The 17596-nt window shown below is 41.9% G+C and overlaps 1 protein-coding gene across 3 annotated transcripts in view; it reads left to right on the top strand.

Moving 5' to 3' along the window:
* cd2ap (CD2 associated protein) overlaps positions 1-17596 on the top strand; it is a 74448-nt gene that overhangs the window by 21092 nt on the left and 35760 nt on the right. For 2 of the 3 annotated variants that reach the window (XM_036985112.2, XM_021612084.3), the window contains exons 2-5: positions 921-1081; positions 12962-13142; positions 15373-15473; positions 15861-15981. In XM_036985112.2, the coding sequence (XP_036841007.2) occupies positions 921-1081; positions 12962-13142; positions 15373-15473; positions 15861-15981 (564 nt within the window). The remainder of the gene's footprint in view (positions 1-920; positions 1082-12961; positions 13143-15372; positions 15474-15860; positions 15982-17596) is intronic. The other variant, XM_021612085.3, reaches the window with a different exon arrangement.

Here is a 17596-nt window from a genome sequence, read left to right as displayed (position 1 = left end):
ATGCGAACAACAGTGGGCCAGATGACAGAATAGGGTCACAGGAGAGGATTTCGCCCTTGTTTATGATGGAGAACAGATAGTTTGGTCTAAGTCTAACAATCTCTCTATCTGACTGTAACCTTTATTTCCTGTGTTGCCACAAGGAGACTGGCTAGTACACTGTACTGCACTGTATTGCTGTGGCTTGCTTATCTCCCACATCGCTATGTAAATAACCGTGGTCAACAGAGATTGCGTCTGTGTGTGAGCGAACAACCAATCAGATTGGTTTCAGGCGTGTGAATGACTGAGTCGCTAGATATAGCCCATTCCCAGGGCACTGTAGACAAAATTACATGGCTAGGATCTACAAGTCTGTCATCTAGCAGATGACTGTCTTCTCTTCTCTCAAGGCTTGTTTTGGTGTGCTGTGGTCGGCTGACGATGATCACTGGATGGAGAAGTGGCAGACAGTCTAAAGGCCGGTTACTCGTTTTGAGAGCGTGGTCAATGTATTGACTGAGCCTCACTGAGTCACAAGGTGGTCTTGTCTAGACTGGATTGGTTTAGCAGAAAGTAGCAGATACCTAAAGAGTTCATATCATAGTAGGTTATGTGGTTTGATGCATCTGTGTTTTCCCAAAAATTTGCTTTGCTTTGTTGACCCTCCTAAATGCAAAAACATTCCTCATCCGCAACATGTTCAAGCATGCAGGGATGATCGGCGTCAATATTGAGTGAAGAGCTAGGATGATCAATTGCAATCATGAGTTGTGTGCAGTGATGCCCCCATATAGGCTAGCTGTTGCAAGGCTTAAATCTTAAGGAGCAGACTTCTATTGACATCAGGACTGTCCTGCCTCTACATGTCAAAACAATGTGTCTCGCAATCTCTATTGTTCTAATGGTAAGTCTTTCCATCGCTCTCTCCATCTCTCCAGTAGAGGTTGTGGTGGAGTATGAGTACGAAGCCCTCCATGAAGATGAGCTGACCCTTAGGCTGGGAGAAGTGATCAGGAACGTCCGCAGGATCGAGGAGGAGGGATGGATGGAGGGAGACCTCAACGGGAAGAGAGGACTCTTCCCTGACAACTTCGTCAAGGTGAGCAGAGCCTCTCCCTATTTAGACAATATTATGAGAATTCCGTTTGACAAGTACAGTAACGAAAAGACCCATATAGGAATCAAGCTCTGGCGTTGCAACATGAACCGTGTTCCCGGTTTTAACAAACAATCATGACTGCTGGTTGCAGACTTGGGACTCATAAACCCTGGTGCACCAGGAAATATTGCATTCCAGTTGAAGACATGCACACAATTCTCTTTCTAATGTACCGTGAAATGGAGTTGTCATAGTACTCATTGCAACTTTTACATCACGCTAGTTTTTACCATTTGAGGACCACTTTGGAAACAAGTGTTTTTTTTAAAATTAATACCTTAACCCTTTGCTCTCGTGGGATTTGGCCGGTATGGAAAGGACTAACTTGAAATGTTTCTTACAAAATAAATATGTAAAGCCTATGCATAACCATGGTAACAATTGAGAAGAGAACAGTTAGGCGATTATGGGAACATTATTAGACCAAAGGTGAGGGCACAACAGTTCACTTGACACAACACTGAATTAAAATGTTACTGTTGATTTTATGTACATTTTACATTTACTGTACTTTTTGCCGCATTTGTTGATAACGAAATCAGAAAATAATCTCTACATTCAGTACCATGATAATAATATTCCTGAAAAAGGTGTGTTAGGTGCAACATAAGACAAAATAAATGACAAGGGTTTGAGTGAGAGAACTAACTAGTGTCTCCAAGTGGCCACACATCTCTCCAAAGTGTGCACAGTTCCTAAGTCATTTCAATGCACTTTTATGACTGAAAGAAGAGTCTCCGACCAAAAGGTGTTTTTCGTTTTTTTTTTGCTCCTAGCTGTGCCGTTGAGGAGCAAGAACACTTGTAGTTGTTTTGTTTGGAACACAACCCTGCATCCCGGCATCACACAATTACCGTTTACACAATCCCAAAAATGTCAATTTTGTAGAACGCTGTCTGTGTCAGGTGTGTATCATTTGAAAGCCTGTTCTATTGCCAACATGACTAGCTAAGTTATAAAATAGAATATTACAGTGTTAGGCTTTAACAATGCAATTCAGGGAAACAGATCATCATTTTGGTGCGCATAGAAAGGAGTGCATTCAGGCCTGTGACAAACAGGCTCATTCTGTTCAGAACAACCCATGAAATGACGCCATGTCATCTTGTAACTAACTGTACATCAAACATAGTGATTATAAACATTGACACTGTATATGACATGAGTTTCATGATATGGACATTTGAAGTGCACATTTGGAGTTTTGGCTTGCTTGTATGACATCAACGCAGTATTTATTTTAATCCTCAATGCCTCATCTTTCAAAATAGATTGAGTCCTCTTAATTTACAGCATTTCTCTCACTCCGACAACAAAACATTTGCAAAAATTGCCCAATTACTGTGAGGGCTGGGGGCAACTTCTTGTCGCACACGGTGCTCAAGTTCAGAATGGCTGTCAGTCAAAACCCATACAGCGCTGTGAAGCGTAGAGCCAGAGCTCTGATGTCATTTATAGCATGTTACTGTGTTCCCCTTTTGGCGTTTATCAGTGCCTTAATCTGCCATTTTCAACCCATATACGGGTACGAGTGTAAATGGCTACGTATGTGCTCTGTGCGATCCTCTGGGAATACATTGTACATCTTTTATTTATATAAAATATATATATATATATATATATATATATATATATATATATATATATATATATATATATATATATATATATATATATATATATATATATATATATATATATATATATATATATATATCAATTCTATTAAAGTTTTGTAATGAAGTCACAGAGAGCGGCTGCTCTTCCCTTTTCCATCCCTCCTGACTGTAACCCAGAGTAGTGAGATAGATAATTCACTAAGGAGTCTGGAAGCTGTGAGGAAGGATATATTGCTGTACTTAACTTTGCCCCCGGAAGCTGTTAGAAAATGTTTAGTCACAGAGGCACTTATAAAGGAATTGGTCTGTACTCGACGCCAATATGACAGGGTTCTTTGAGCTGTTGCTGAAGTGCATTATAATCAACAACTCTGCTCTGTGCAGGTGGAGGTGTTACTGTTTTGGGTGTTGGCAGTGCTGTCACACGTCTTCACCTTGTTTGCAATTTTGTCACCTCAGAGTCTTACTGAAATCAGTTTGTTTGGCCCTCCAAGTAGAAAATGGATGAAACTCCTTTCCTCAATATGTGATTGTTCTCAGTTTGTTGGAAATAGTGGCCAATTATGCAATAAAAGTTAGGTGTTTTCTGTATCTGCTACATTTGCTGTTTGTTCAGCTTCAACACCGTGAGCTATGCAAGTCAGCAGTAAACTCTATAGGGTGTTATTGTTCTAAGAATGGCCGTCAGTTTCCCTTGGGACAGAGCTTCGACTCGGCCATAGGAGGATGTCTCTCTTTCTCTCTTCCCTTTCAGCAGTCTGGCTCCTCCCAAGGTCTCTCAACTCCTTGCCCCCGGCTGTCTTTCTTGGCTTGCTTTCCTTTTAATTTTTTTAAATGGATTGAATGAATGCATTGAAATAGTTTAATAATTTATCATTCAGGAGTTGCTTGAGTCAGGACACTGGTTGAGTCGGGAAGCTGGTCTCCAGTTGGCACAGGAATATAGACTCGCTGACCTGCGTGAGAGAAGCAACACACAAACACACACATTGTTGCTGTCTGTCTCCTCTGCTGTGGAAATGCCCAGTCAACATGTGTAAACCAGGAAGCGGATGGAGTGGGGTCAGTCTCCGGCTAGCCCTCTCATCCATACTGGTTTATCCCTTCACTGGCCGGACAGGGGCAGAGCCAGGGAGTGTGAGGAGTGGACAGAGCCAGCGGCCTAGCCCTGTAATACTTCACATACCCCAATCATATGTGAGTGGGACTTTGCTGACGTTGGCTGCTTACCCCTCCAGACACACAGTTAAACTCTTGATATGGATAGACTATGTAGGGCCCGCCCTGTAAAATCTGCAATGCGGAGAATGTGAATGGAATCAGAGTCCAGACATTAAAACTGATTATTTATTTTAAAAAATGTATCACACTCAGTAGGGAATCAACTAAATGTATTGAACATGTTTTAATTTGCCCAAGTTTATCATAAGACATGAACAGAATGCATCAGTGATTCGTGTTTCCTGCAACTTCCTGAAGAGGCAGCAAGAATTCCCCCGCCTGTGTCTGTAGGTGTGGTGCGCACTCCCACTTAGTGTAGCCGTTAACGACGATGCTTATGAAAAATCTTCTGGTGACATTCTCAATTAAGTACAAAGTAGTCTATTCATACCTGGCAGAATGATATGATTATTTGCATCAATCCAGTAGGTATTTGTTTAGCATACTCTACCATCACATGTGCGCCACAAAAGCAGCACTAAATCACAGCCTTTTGCTTGGTGCACATTGGAATTAAAGGATAACTACACCCAAAATCTATATTTCGAAAACATTTCCCAGACCTCAAGTGGTCTCCTGATGTGGTTTAAGCATTGTTGTGGACTTAGAACATCCAATTTAATTGTTTTTTAATTTAAAATATTTTATTTTTGAGAGCGAATACCTGAAAGAACTGTGGAAAATGTAAACAAAAAAAATAAAGCAGAGAGTTTTTTTTTTCTCTATCGGTCAAATAATAATAAAACCTTCTATATGGCTGTAACTTTTTGCCCCTTGAACTCAGGATCTATTCAGGAAATGAATCTAATAGTCAGGGTGCGATACTGCGACCACAGTCACATTTGCGACCATTTGACCAGTGCCAGTGATTCATTTTTTCCCCTTCCCTTGGTCACGTTAGTTTCACATTCTGTTATGATTGTGAATTTGCATATTTAAAAAGTAATGTGCAAATGACCAAAAATAAACCAACTTTCTGAAGAGGCAACAATGGCACGGGAATGCCCGTCTGTGATAAAGGGCGGCAGGTAGCCTAGCGGTTAAGAGCATTGGGCCAGTAACCGAAAGGTTGCTGGTTCAAATCCCTGAGCCGGCTAGGGGGAAAAAATCGGTCGACGTGCCTTTGAGCAAGACACTTAACCCTAATCGCTCCTGTAAGTCGCTCTGGATAAGAGCTTCTGATAAATGTCTAAAATGTAAATGTGATCAGGGTTAGACATACAGGGCTGTCTGCTGGCCCGGGGAGGTTTTGGAAACACTCCAGGCCAGTTGATCATCCCCAAGTAATAATATTGGGATAATGCTTTTGGTTAAATCCGAAGGATTCCCGAAGCTGTTCGTCAAGTTTTTTTTTATCATGTACGCTGCACACGTACAGTGTAGCCTATAGATAATCTGTCGGGCAGAAAGAGTGCGCAGCTCTCAAACAGCTGGTTGTTGCTCAGATTATTATTTGGGCCAGTAGCTTTTTTTGCACTGGCCTGGTGTGCCACTGGCAAATTTACCTGAATGTCGAGCACTGTGTGTGCAGTGCACGTAGTGCTTATATGTCTACCACTTTGTGTAGGCCTTAGCGATGCCAATGATAGCCTACCTGTCTTTAGGTAGATTGTAAGGCAATTAATTAAAATGTAATGCAGGCACATTATGAGGCACGGACCAGGTCATTATAAATTGTGACCCAATTCAGGAAACTAGGTGTAACTTCACAGGATAGCCGTTTGAATGTAAAAAATATTTTTTTATCAAAATGCGTTTTTTGGCAGAAATGCCTTTTCGAACATGTGAACTTATACAAACAAATTTGTATGCTATCTGTAAATATGAATAAATTGGTAAATTATGAACCTTGTTGGTTAAGCCACAGAAAAAGTGAGCAACCTTCCCACTAGCCATGATTGGCTGAGTTAATGAGTGGGATGAACATACCTATAGAGGAGTTCTGATTGGTCAGCCATATTCAAGGCTTCTGTCTATTTGAGCTCGTCAGTCTGTGTTGGTAATCCTGTCGAACTCAACTTTTTTTAAACATGTGTAGTGGTGCTCTCCTTTCTGGAGAATCAAGTTTTGAAAACATTGGAATTAATGTATGATAGCTAAAGAGATGGAGAAAACACCCGTCTCCGGATTACATCTTCAAACTAAGGGAAACAGTGGAATGGCATTCCTGACAGGGAGACGCATCCATCATGCTTGATGATGTGTTCAGTTAAGATAGTCTAGTGTTAGCTAGCTACATTTTCAGATATTACACGTTTCTAATTTTGACAGTGGTTTCATTTCAAGCTAAAGTGTATTGATAGCTAGCAGGCTCCCTAGCTAACATTTATTTGTTTTCCAGAGCCGTTTGCTTTTCTAGTTATACCATAATGTTAGCTAGCTAACATTGGACCTGGTTGGTTAGCTTCCAGCACTGTGGCATTGCTGGCACGTTGTTCATTGTTGCTTACCTAGCTAGCTATATGTCTTATGCTAGTCAGTAAATATCTGCAAAAAGGTGTTATGAAAGTTTTGCCAGCAGAGCTGGTTAGACTGTTTTCATGTTATCCAGAGGTAAACAAATCATCGGCCAAAGCGTCAAGTGTGCGCTCCGAGAGCGAAGCGAGATGGGTGGGGCTAAAGCTTAAGATGGCGTGAACAATGTAGAATGGTTGTAGACAAAGAAGAGCTCTTCACTAGATACCAAAACATTCAAAGGCCATTTTCTCAAAAGTGAATTTACAAGTTCATCAACTTTCAAAGCAGAATGACTTTCCCGTTGTTCCTCATGCAGTATATAAAATACCATTTTGTAGCTCTTTTTATACCATTTTGAGTCTCTACTTTTATCCAATGTAAAAAAAAAAAAAAAGACACCATTTCACATTTTGCTACATAAGACCAAATCTAGGCGGTAAGTCACAATTATACAATATATACAATGATATATATTTTTTTATATTCTCTGATTCAAAAAAATAAAGGGAACACTTAAACAACACAATGTAACTCCAAGTCAATCACACTTGTGAAATCAAACTGTTCACTTAGGAAGCAACACTGATTGACAAATTTCACATGCTGTTGTGCAAATGGAATAGACAACAGGTGGAAATTATAGGCAATTAGCAAGACACCCTCAATGAAGGAGTGGTTCCGCAGGTGGTGACCACAGACCACTTCTCAGTTCCTATGCTTCCTGGCTGATGTTTTGGTCACTTTTGAATGCTGGCGGTGCTTTCACTCTAGTGGTAGCATGAAACGGAGTCTACAACCCACACAAGTGGCTCAGGTAGTGCAGCTCATCCAGGATGGCACATCAATGTGAGCTGTGGCAAGAAGGTTTGCTGTGTCTGTCAGCGTAGTGTCCAGAGCATGGAGGCGCTACCAGGAGACAGGCCAGTGCATCAGGAGACGTGGAGGAGGCCGTCAACCCAGCAGCAGGACCGCTCCCTCACTTTGTGCGAGGAGGAGCAGGAGGAGCACTACCAGAAAGCAGGTTCACACTGAGCATATGTGACAGAGTCTGGAGACGCCGTGGAGAATGTTCTGCTGCCTGCAACATCCTCCAGCATGACCAGTTTGGCGGTGGGTCAGTCATGGTGTGGGGTGGCATTTCTTTGGGGGGCCGCACAGCCCTCCATGTGCTCGCCAGAGGTAGCCTGACTGCCATTAGGTACCGAGGTGAGATCCTCAGACCCCTTGTGAGACCATATGCTGGTGCGGTTGGCCCTGGGTTCCTCCTAATGCAAGATAATGCTAGACCTCATGTGGCTGGAGTGTGTCAGCAGTTCCTGCAAGAGGAAGGCATTGATGCTATGGACTGGCCCGCCCTTTCCCCAGACCTGAATCCAATTGAGCACATCTGGGACATCATGTCTCGCTCCATCCACCAACGCCACGTTGCACCACAGACTGTCCAGGAGTTGGCGGATGCTTTAGTCCAGGTCTGGGAGGAGATCCCTCAGGAGACCATCCGCCACCTCATCAGGAGCATGTCCAGACGTTGTAGGGAGGTCATACAGGCACGTGGAGGCCACACACACTCCTGAGCTTCATTTTGACTTGTTTTAAGGACATTACATCAAAGTTGGATCAGCCTGTAGTGTGGTTTTCCACTTTTAATTTTGAGTGTGACTCCAAATCCAGACCTCCATGGGTTGATAAATTTGATTTCCATTGATCATTTTTGTGTGATTTTGTTGTCAGCACATTCAACTATGTAAAGAAAAAAGTATTTAATAAGAATATTTCATTCATTCAGATCTAGGATGTGTTATTTTAGTGTTCCCTTTATTTTTTTGAGCAGTGTATAAACAAATGTGTGCTGGTGCCACGAAGTGAAAACGTTAGTATCACCAGTGGAACGAGTTAGTGTCGAATTCCTGATATTAGTTGTTTTTTTACAACCTTGCAAGTGGAACAGTATTAGTCTATAATATGATCGTTTTCTGTAGAATCAGCATGTGAGGGCTCTGCAAAGCAGGTTCAAAAGCAGGTTGCCATTAGCTCTTACTTGTTTAGCGAGGCGGACTCCACTGGAGACAGAGATTTCAGAGTGCTTTTTCGAGCATTCCTGAGAGATTCCGGCAGAGTGAGTAGAGCGGGCTGTGGCTGGCTGGCTGCTGTCCTAGCCTTTTTCTATGGTCTGAGCTGGAATTGGGGCAGGTCTCAACATGAGCAGACACAGGCCCATAGAGCAGTAAAGTAAACGTTTACATATACACTCAGAGCGTACTGTATTCTATCAGTTACTAGTGGTTAATTTTGTGGAAATGTTCAAGCACACAAGGTGAGAAACCTGTGTCAGAGGAGAACTGTTGGAGTTGCTCAAATGTGTGTGCTTATGAGGAGTCTAAGGGCCTGTTAAAGCACTCTGAGGAGGAATGTCCCTGTGTAGTTGCTGCAGCACAGCTCAGTGAATAATGGCATTTCTGAGGAGGGTGTGGACATAGGTCTACAAAATGGTTGATTCCACTTCCACAGTTAAAGGGAAAGCCTTGTCCTACATGAGCTTAAGCGTTAGCGCTAGATAAAGTGATTGACTACACATGACATGATAGATGTTTGGCCTGTGAAAGTTACCTTGGAAGTTCAATATGAAGGCATCATATCTGTATGCTATCAGTTCATGATTTGTAGGTTTTGTGTTCCCATTTACCATTCAAATCAGGGATACACGATATATCGGTGAGCATATCGGAACCGGCCGACATTAGCTAAAAATGCCAACGTCGGTATCGGCTGTCTAGTTTAACGCCGATGTTAAAAACCGATGTCAAAGGTAACGTGCATACCTATAAATTGTAGGTATGACGTAATAACGCCACTTAAAATGTTGCGCTACACACGCAACACTGCATTCCTAACCTAGCCCACACAATGTCTGATGTGTGGATCGAGCAGTCATTTGAAAGAGTAAGAAAATTCCAGCAAGACAACTCTAAGGCAAAATCCATTAAAGCCAAGATCATGGATTTCATTGTCCTTGACAATCAACTGTTCTCTGTCATGGGTGATGTTGGCTTTCGCCGACTGGTCGAGCACTGGTGCACACTACCTAGTGCGCAATTTTTCAGATGTTGCCCTACCGGAGTTACACAGTAATGGCGTCACTGCTTTTAGCTTCACGACATGCATACTATGGAACGCCGTTTGGATCTTTGTGTGTCAAAAAAGATACAGTAGCACTGTCAAAGCTGTACAAAAAACTCTGCAAACACTGGCCACAAACGATGTGTTTTACAGTACCGCGTTGGTAATAAAGCATAATTTCTTCGACCGCAACTTCTGGGGTAACTAGCTTTATCTCGGTACCTAGCTATTACCAATACAACCAGCCTGAAAATGATGCCCAGTAGAAACTGCAGTCATTTCATTATTCTTAGCAATGATTTAGGAATCTTTGTGAGTAAGTATTAGCTAGGTTGCCACTTGTTGTTCGCCTATTGAAATTGACCTTCAGTTCATGAAAATATATAGCTAGCCAGCTACTTAACCCTGTTGCCCAAAGCTAAAGTTATAAGCAGCCAGCTAGCCTCATCTGGCTAGTGAGGCTCTACCATACCGGGTTATGTGTTGTGAAACTAGCTACAATAAAGATTAGGCACAATAGTGGAATTTGTGGTTTGTCTTCAAAATAAAAGTATGTCATTGACAGTGATGCAAATTAATACAAAAGTAAAATTTGGAGGTCGACCGATTTATCGGAATGGCCGATTTTAATTAGGGCCAATTTTCATAACAATCGGAAACCGGGATTTCGCCAATTTTATTTTTTACACCTTTATTCAAGTCCGTTAAGAACACGTTCTTAGTTTCAATGACGGCCTAGAAACGGTGGCTTAACTGCCTTGTTCAGAGGCAGAACGACAGATTTTTACCTTGTCAGCTCGGGGATTCAATCTTGCAACCTTACAGTTAACTAGTCCAACGCTCTAACCACCTGCCTCTCATTGCACTCCACGAGGAGCCTACCTGTTACGCGAATGCAGTAAGAAGCCAAGGTAAGTTGCTAGCTAGCATTAAACGTATCTTATAAAAAAACAATCAATCAATCATAATCACTAGTTAACTACACATGGTTGATGATATTACTAGTTTATCTAGCGTGTCCTGCGTTGCATATAATCGATGCGGTGTGCATTCGCGGAAAAAGGACTGTCGTTGCTCCGTGTACCTAACCATAAACATCAATGCCTTTCTTAAAATCAATACACAGAAGTAATATTTTTAAACCTGCATATTTAGCTAAAATAAATCCAGGTTAGCAGGCAATATTAACCAGGTGAAATTGTGTCACTTCTTTTGCGTTCATTGCACGCAGAGTCAGGGTATATGCGATAATAGTAAACGTTTTGTTTTCGAGATGGTAGTTTCCGGATTCGACCATATTAATGACCAAAGGCTCGTATTTCTGTGTGTTATTATGTTATAATTAAGTCTATGATTTGATATTTGATAGAGCAGTTTGACTGAGCGATGGTAGACAGCAGCAGGCTTGTAGGCATTCATTCAAACTGCGCTTTCGTGCGTTTTGCCAGCAGCTCTTCACTGTGCTTCAAGCATTGCGTTGTTTATGACTTCAAGCCTTTCAACTCCCGAGATTAGGCTGGTGTAACCGATGTGAAATGGCTAGCTAGTTAGCGGGGTGAGTGCTAATAGCATTTCAAACGTCACTCGCTCTGAGACTTGGAGTGGTTGTTCCCCTTGCTCTGCATTGGTAACGTTGCTTTGAGGATGGTTGTTGTCGATGTGTTCCTCGTTCGAGCCCAGGTAGGAGCGAGGAGAGGGACGGAAGCTATACTGTTACACTGGCAATAATAAAGTGCCTTTAAGAACATCCAATAGTCAGGTATACGGAATATAAATGGTATAGTGAGAAATAGTCCTATAAATACTATATGAACTACAACCTAAAACCTCTTACCTTGGAATATTGAAGTCTCATGTTAAAAGGAACCACCAGCTTTCATATGTTCTCATGTTCTGAGCAAGGAACTTAAACGTTAGCTTTTTACATGGCACATATTGCACTTTTACCTTCTTCTCCAACACTTTGTTTTTGCATTATTTAAACCAAATTGAACATGTTTCATTATTTATTTGAGGCTAAATTGATTTTTATTGATGTATTATATTAAGTTAAAGTAAGCGTTTATTCAGTATTGTTGTAATTGTCATTTATTACAAATACATTTTAAAATCGGCCGATTAATCGGCATCTGCTTTTTTTGGTCCTCCAATAATCGGTATCGGCGTTGAATAATCAAAATCAGCCGACCTCTAGAATTATTCCATACTTTTATTTTGAATGCTAACCACAAAGTCCACTATTGTGGGTAATCCTTTATTGTGGCTAGCTTCACATAGATATGTCAAATAAGTTAATAAATTAGTGTTATTTTAGATGACACCTAGCTATGCTACTGAAACAGATTATGTCGTGTTATTTGATACTTCAAATGGCGTTCCATAGAAATCCTGGTTGAGAATGGAACAAATGAACAGCAAAACAAAACAGCACAGCAAGTAAGTGAAAAAAATTGGTTTTGATTATGTTTAGCTGGTAATGGGGCATATGTAAATGCCAACAAAATGACTTTTTGTTTGCGTGTAACCTTTTATTTAACTAGGCAAGTCAGTTAACAACAAATTCTTATTTACAATGACAGCCCGCACGACGCTGGGCCAATTGTGCACCGCTCTATGGGACTCCCAATTACGGCCGGATGTGATACAGCCTGGATTCGAACCAGGGACTGTAGTGACGCCTCTTGCACTGAGATGCAGTGCCTTATAGACTGCTGCGTCCGTGTGTGTGTGTGTGTGTGTGTGTGTGTGTGTGTGTGTGTGTGTGTGTTTACTATTTAACTGTACTGGAATACTTAAAAGGCCGTAAAAAAAAAAAAAAATACCGGTTATCAGTATCGTTTTGGTTTTTTTGCAAGGAAAATATTGATTATCGGTATTGGCCCAAAAATGTAATATCGGTGCATCACTAATTCAAATAGTGCCCTGCAGTTTCTATTTCCATATGAAACTATGGACGTATTGAACATCTCAAGAGAATATCTTGAGAATACACACTGTGTCAAATAGAATCTCCCGAACTGAACTCAATACAGGAGGCCTACCTCTCGTGCCCACCTCCTCACAATATCATTGAGTCTACGCTGAAACTGCAGCCTCACGAACCTTATCTAAATGCAGCCCCAGGAGGAGTTGGCTAGCTAGCACACAGCAAATCAGCAGACATCATCATGATATGGGAATTTCATTATGTGATTGATACTACATTCACATTTTAGTCAATTAAACTACAGTGCATTTTACAAAATTAGTTTAAGAAAAACACCGATCACAATCATTGCTAGCAAAACCTTCTTCAAAACAGCCACTATCAGCAAGATCAGTGTAGGCTAAATGTAAGTGATCCTCTTTATAATTAGCCTAAATTAATCATTGTCCTCTCCGCTGTGTGTGGTGCCTCTGGTGGCAGGAGATGAAGAAGGAGCCCAAGGAGGTGAATGTGACAAAAGAGGAGGCCAAGGAGGAGGCGCAGCCCCAGCGGAGAGAGAAGAGTGCAGGGAATGTGGCCAACCTGGTCCAGCGGATGAGCACCTACGGCATCCCAGCTGGGGGCTTCCAGCCACACTCACAGCCCCGCGGTCTCAAGAAGAGTAAGTCAGTTGTGTGTGTTAACAGTTCGCTGTGCTTTTATTGTTTAGGAACACATGTAGATGTCTCTACTCAATCACTACCTAAAAAAACTTGGAGGAATGCCTAGGGTCCCCCCCATTCATTTCTGTGGACTTCAAGGGATATTTATGGTTTTGGCAAAAACACTTTATCGTCTTCCCCAGAGTCAGATTAACTCACAGAAGCTGCTAACTTGCGTTGCCGCAATTGCTAACTAGCGGTGCCGCAATTGCTAACTAGCATTAGCGCATTAATTGGAAGTCTATGGGAACGGCTAGCATGCAGATATAAAAATGGTATCTAAGAGTTCATCTGACTCTGGGGAAGTAGATAAAGGGCTTAATTTCCAAAATCCCAAAGTATCCCTTTAATCTACCATAGACTAAAGCCTACTGCACACAGATGGAACCCACACATTAAAATATGTAATGCCAATACTGAATGACTCTTGAGTTGTGGCTCTAACTATATTTCCCAGTAATGATAGCATTAAGACAAGTGGATGTATTCATTTAAATAGTTTATGTTGTTCATATTTAGACATGCATGTACTGTTTTGTCTCTGAATTGGTTCCTAAGCTTATTCCTAGACTAAAAAGCACTTTCAATGAAGATTCTCTCATTGGGGCCTTGAAGCAGGACTTTAAGGTATTGAAGTATCTTAGTTATTCATTTTTCCTTTACTACCCACAACAAGCAAGGAAGGTGTCAAGAAGACTAGAGAATGCTTATTTTTTTTAATATTGTAAACCAACAGAGGTTATGTTCCTCTCTTGAGTATCGCTACTTCAATATAACACTCAGAATAAACTGCTTTCATTTCATGTTTTCCATCTCACTGTGGGAGGAAATACATCAGTTTTCTCTTCTCTGAAGTGTGTCATAGATTCTAGGTGGATACTGGATATTGGCTATATATCACCTGCTACTGTATTTGCTAGTCATGGAGGCTTTTCTTCCACCTTGAGTCTTTGTATAGCCTACACAACCATTCTCTTGTGACATTTGTCAATATAACTTGATTTAATTAAAGTGTCAACAGCAGGGTAATGTGAATGCCAAGTAGTCCCTATTGAAATGCAGCATTAAAGTGGAGATGACGAACTTCTGATAATCGTCTGTCTCTGCAGAGGCGTGTGTGTGATGGTATTAATAGCAGCACTTGGTCTGACAGTGATGCACGCTGACTGTAGTGGCGCTCTTGCCACCTGTTGTTAAAAGTTTTCAGAGAACAGTATATTGGAATGAACAAAAACACTCTGGAGCCTGGAATTAGTATTCGACCACCAGTCAAATGCTGGTAAAATGTCTGAGGGGAGGGTGAATTTCGTCATTGGCTGGTGGTGGGCCAAAAAGTTAGTTTCAGGCCATATACACATGGGTCCTAGTGTTAGTGCAGTTCTAGTGAGCAGCCGTTAGGTCTCCTCTGTGAGGTGACTTCTTGCAGTCTAGTTTACCCTGGCCAAGTCCCAATTATCTCTCCTTCCTCCCAAAATGTGCACTTGATCACTTCCATTCACTGATTTGAAAGGAACTGATTTGTGGGAAGTGGTGAATGAGAGTACACTTCAGGAGAAAGGAGATATTATTGGGACACATCCCCTCTGTGCAGCTTTGAACTGCCACAGGAACACCTTGCTGAAAGTCGCATAGTGCATCTTGCAGGAGGGGAGTATTCTCATCCACTTCTTAGATTCAGACACCCTCTAGGGCTGGGAATTGCCAAGGACCCCGTGATACTATACTTAAGTGACAATTCTGTATGTATTGCAATTCAATACTGTGATTTTATTGCAATTCCATGGTCAAAACCTATTGCTCACCAAATGTCTGCTGCAGAGGGACAAGAGAGCCATGAGAAAACTAGTTTTGATCAGTCATGGAAGTAAAAGTGCTGAAAATTAATTTGCTCCCTATTTAAAAAGATGGAGAACAAGCTGTGAAGGAAAAATATTTGGAGTTTTTGTGCAGTTACAGCCAATTAGCTCAAAAACAATATTGCGATATTGTCAAAACGATACGATAGCATCAAAAATAATATCCTGAACTGTATTGATGTTTTCCCCCATCACTACTGCCCTCCTCAGGACACCAGGGTACACACACGTGCGTCCAGGAAGTTGAAGCCTTGAGGAGGCCCATTGAGCAGCGAGCAGACTGGTGTAACTGGTGTTCCCAGTCTTCTCAGACTCCTGTCTTTTGTGGTTGCAGAACCTAAGAAGCGGCAGTGCAGGGCTCTGTTTGAATACGTGCCCCAGAACGAGGATGAGCTGGAGCTGAAGATAGGGGATATCATCGACATCAATGAGGAGGTAAGGCTAGTGCTTCTTTACACTGCCCTGCATTGAGCTATTTCCGCTGCTCGTAATGACTTTCCTGCATTGGGTTTCCTTACCTGTGCTTTATTTCATGTCTCCTTGTTAGACTCATTGTTCTGTTGAGTGTTGATTTGTAGTTTTTTATTTTTTTAGGTAAAGTTTTACATTGGAGAATAAAAGAGAATTGCCATGATCTCTGTAACTATCTGATAATTTTAATTCTGTCTACATATTACCATTACATTGGATGCAAATTGTGACAGCTAATAGTATCTTAGGCTGTTGTGATTTATGATAAGGTCTATTATATTATCATAAGGTGATTGAGGCATTTATTCTAAGGTGATCAGGTATTCATTGGCTTCTGGTTGGTTGTTCCAGGTGGAGGAAGGCTGGTGGAGTGGAACCATGAATGGCAAATCAGGACTGTTTCCCTCCAACTTCGTCAAAGAGATGGAGACGAACGCAGACGGACAGACAAATGACTTAACAGATGAAGCCGGTAATTGTGGAGCAGGCAGAGCTTCAGTAATGAAGGCGTGACTCATGTTTAAGCAGAGCCTGTCATAACAAGTTAGTGCTGCTAAAGAATGTAGCTTCTTGGCTGAATCTCCAGGCCTTTGTGTTTAAATGATTGTGTCTACATGAGAGACGGCGACAGCCTACCTGTTGAGATGAGTGCATTCGGAAACCATTCCGACCCCTTGACTTTTAACCAAATGTTGTTACGTTACAGCCTTATTTCAAAAATTGATTAAATCATTCCCCCCCCCCCCATCAATCTACACACAATACCCCATATTCACAAAGCAAACACAGGTTTTTAGACATTTTAGAAAATTTATAAAAATACTGAAATATCACATTTCCATAAGTATTCAGTACCTTTACTCAGTTGTTGAAGCACCTTTGGCAACGATTACAGCCTCCAGTCTTCTTGGGTATGACGCCACAAGCTTGCCACACCGGTTTTTGGGGCGTTTCTCCCATTCTCCTCTGCAGATCCTCTCAAGCGCTGTCAGGCTGCACAGCTATTTTCAGGTCTCTCCAGAGATGTTTGAGTCAGGGCTCCCGCTGGACCACTCAAGGACATTCAGAAACTTGTCCCGAAGCCACTCCTGCGTTGTCTTTGCTGCGTGCTTAGGTTTTGTTGTCCTGTTAGACTGGAGCAAAGGCTCACCTTCTGAGATCCTGAGCGCTCTGGAGCAGGTTTTCATCAAGGATCGCTCTGTACTTTGCTCTGTTCTTCTTTCAATCGATCTGTCTCTCAGTCCATGCCACTGGAAAAACAACCCCACAGCTTGATGCTGCCACCGTAGGGATGGTGCCAGGTTTCCTCCAGATGTGACGCTTGTCATTCAGTTCAATCTTTGTTTCACCTGACCAGAGAATCTTGTTTTTCATGGTCTGAGAGTCCTTTAGGTGTCTTTTGGCCAACTGACATTTGCCTTTTACTGAGGAGTAGGTTCCGTCTGGCCACTCTACCATTTAAAAGCCTGATTGGTGGAGTGCTGCAGAGATGGTTGTCCTTTTGGAAGATTCTCCCATCTCCAAAGAGGAACTCTGGAGCTCTGTCAGTGACCATCGGGATCTTGGTCACATCCCTGACAAAGGCCCTTCTCCCCTGATTGTTCAGTTTGGTCGGGCTGCCAGCTCTAGAAAGAGTCTTGGTGGCCCAAACTTCTTCCATTTAAGAATGATGGAGGCCACTGTGTTCTTGGGAACATTCAATGCCATCGAAATCTGTTGGTACCCTTCCCCAGATCTGTGCCTTGACACAATTCTGTCTCGGAGCTCTACGGACAATTCCTTCAACCTCATGACATGCACTGTCAACTGTGGGACCTTTATATAGACAGGTGTGTGTGCCTTTCCAAATCATGTCCAATCAATTGAGTTTACCACAGGTAAATGTTTGGAAAATATTTGGTGACGTGGTAAAAGAGGACATCAGTGCCAGCTATGTTATGTGGTGATTGTGAGGCGCAATACAAATTTGACAGTCACAAGACAGGACTTCAAATAGGCTTATTGCATGTCAAGGGAACTGTAGCCCACAGTTTCGATAGGTTAAATGGAAATCTGGACACTGACTATAGGTCTATAATCTCTCATAG

This window comes from Oncorhynchus mykiss, chromosome 8 (assembly GCF_057628025.1).
Source record: "Oncorhynchus mykiss isolate SJ-2025 chromosome 8, ASM5762802v1, whole genome shotgun sequence".
In the NCBI taxonomy this organism is placed as follows: domain Eukaryota; kingdom Metazoa; phylum Chordata; class Actinopteri; order Salmoniformes; family Salmonidae; genus Oncorhynchus; species Oncorhynchus mykiss.
Note: the sequence above shows the minus strand (reverse complement) of the source record. Positions and strands in the feature narration are given on the sequence as shown.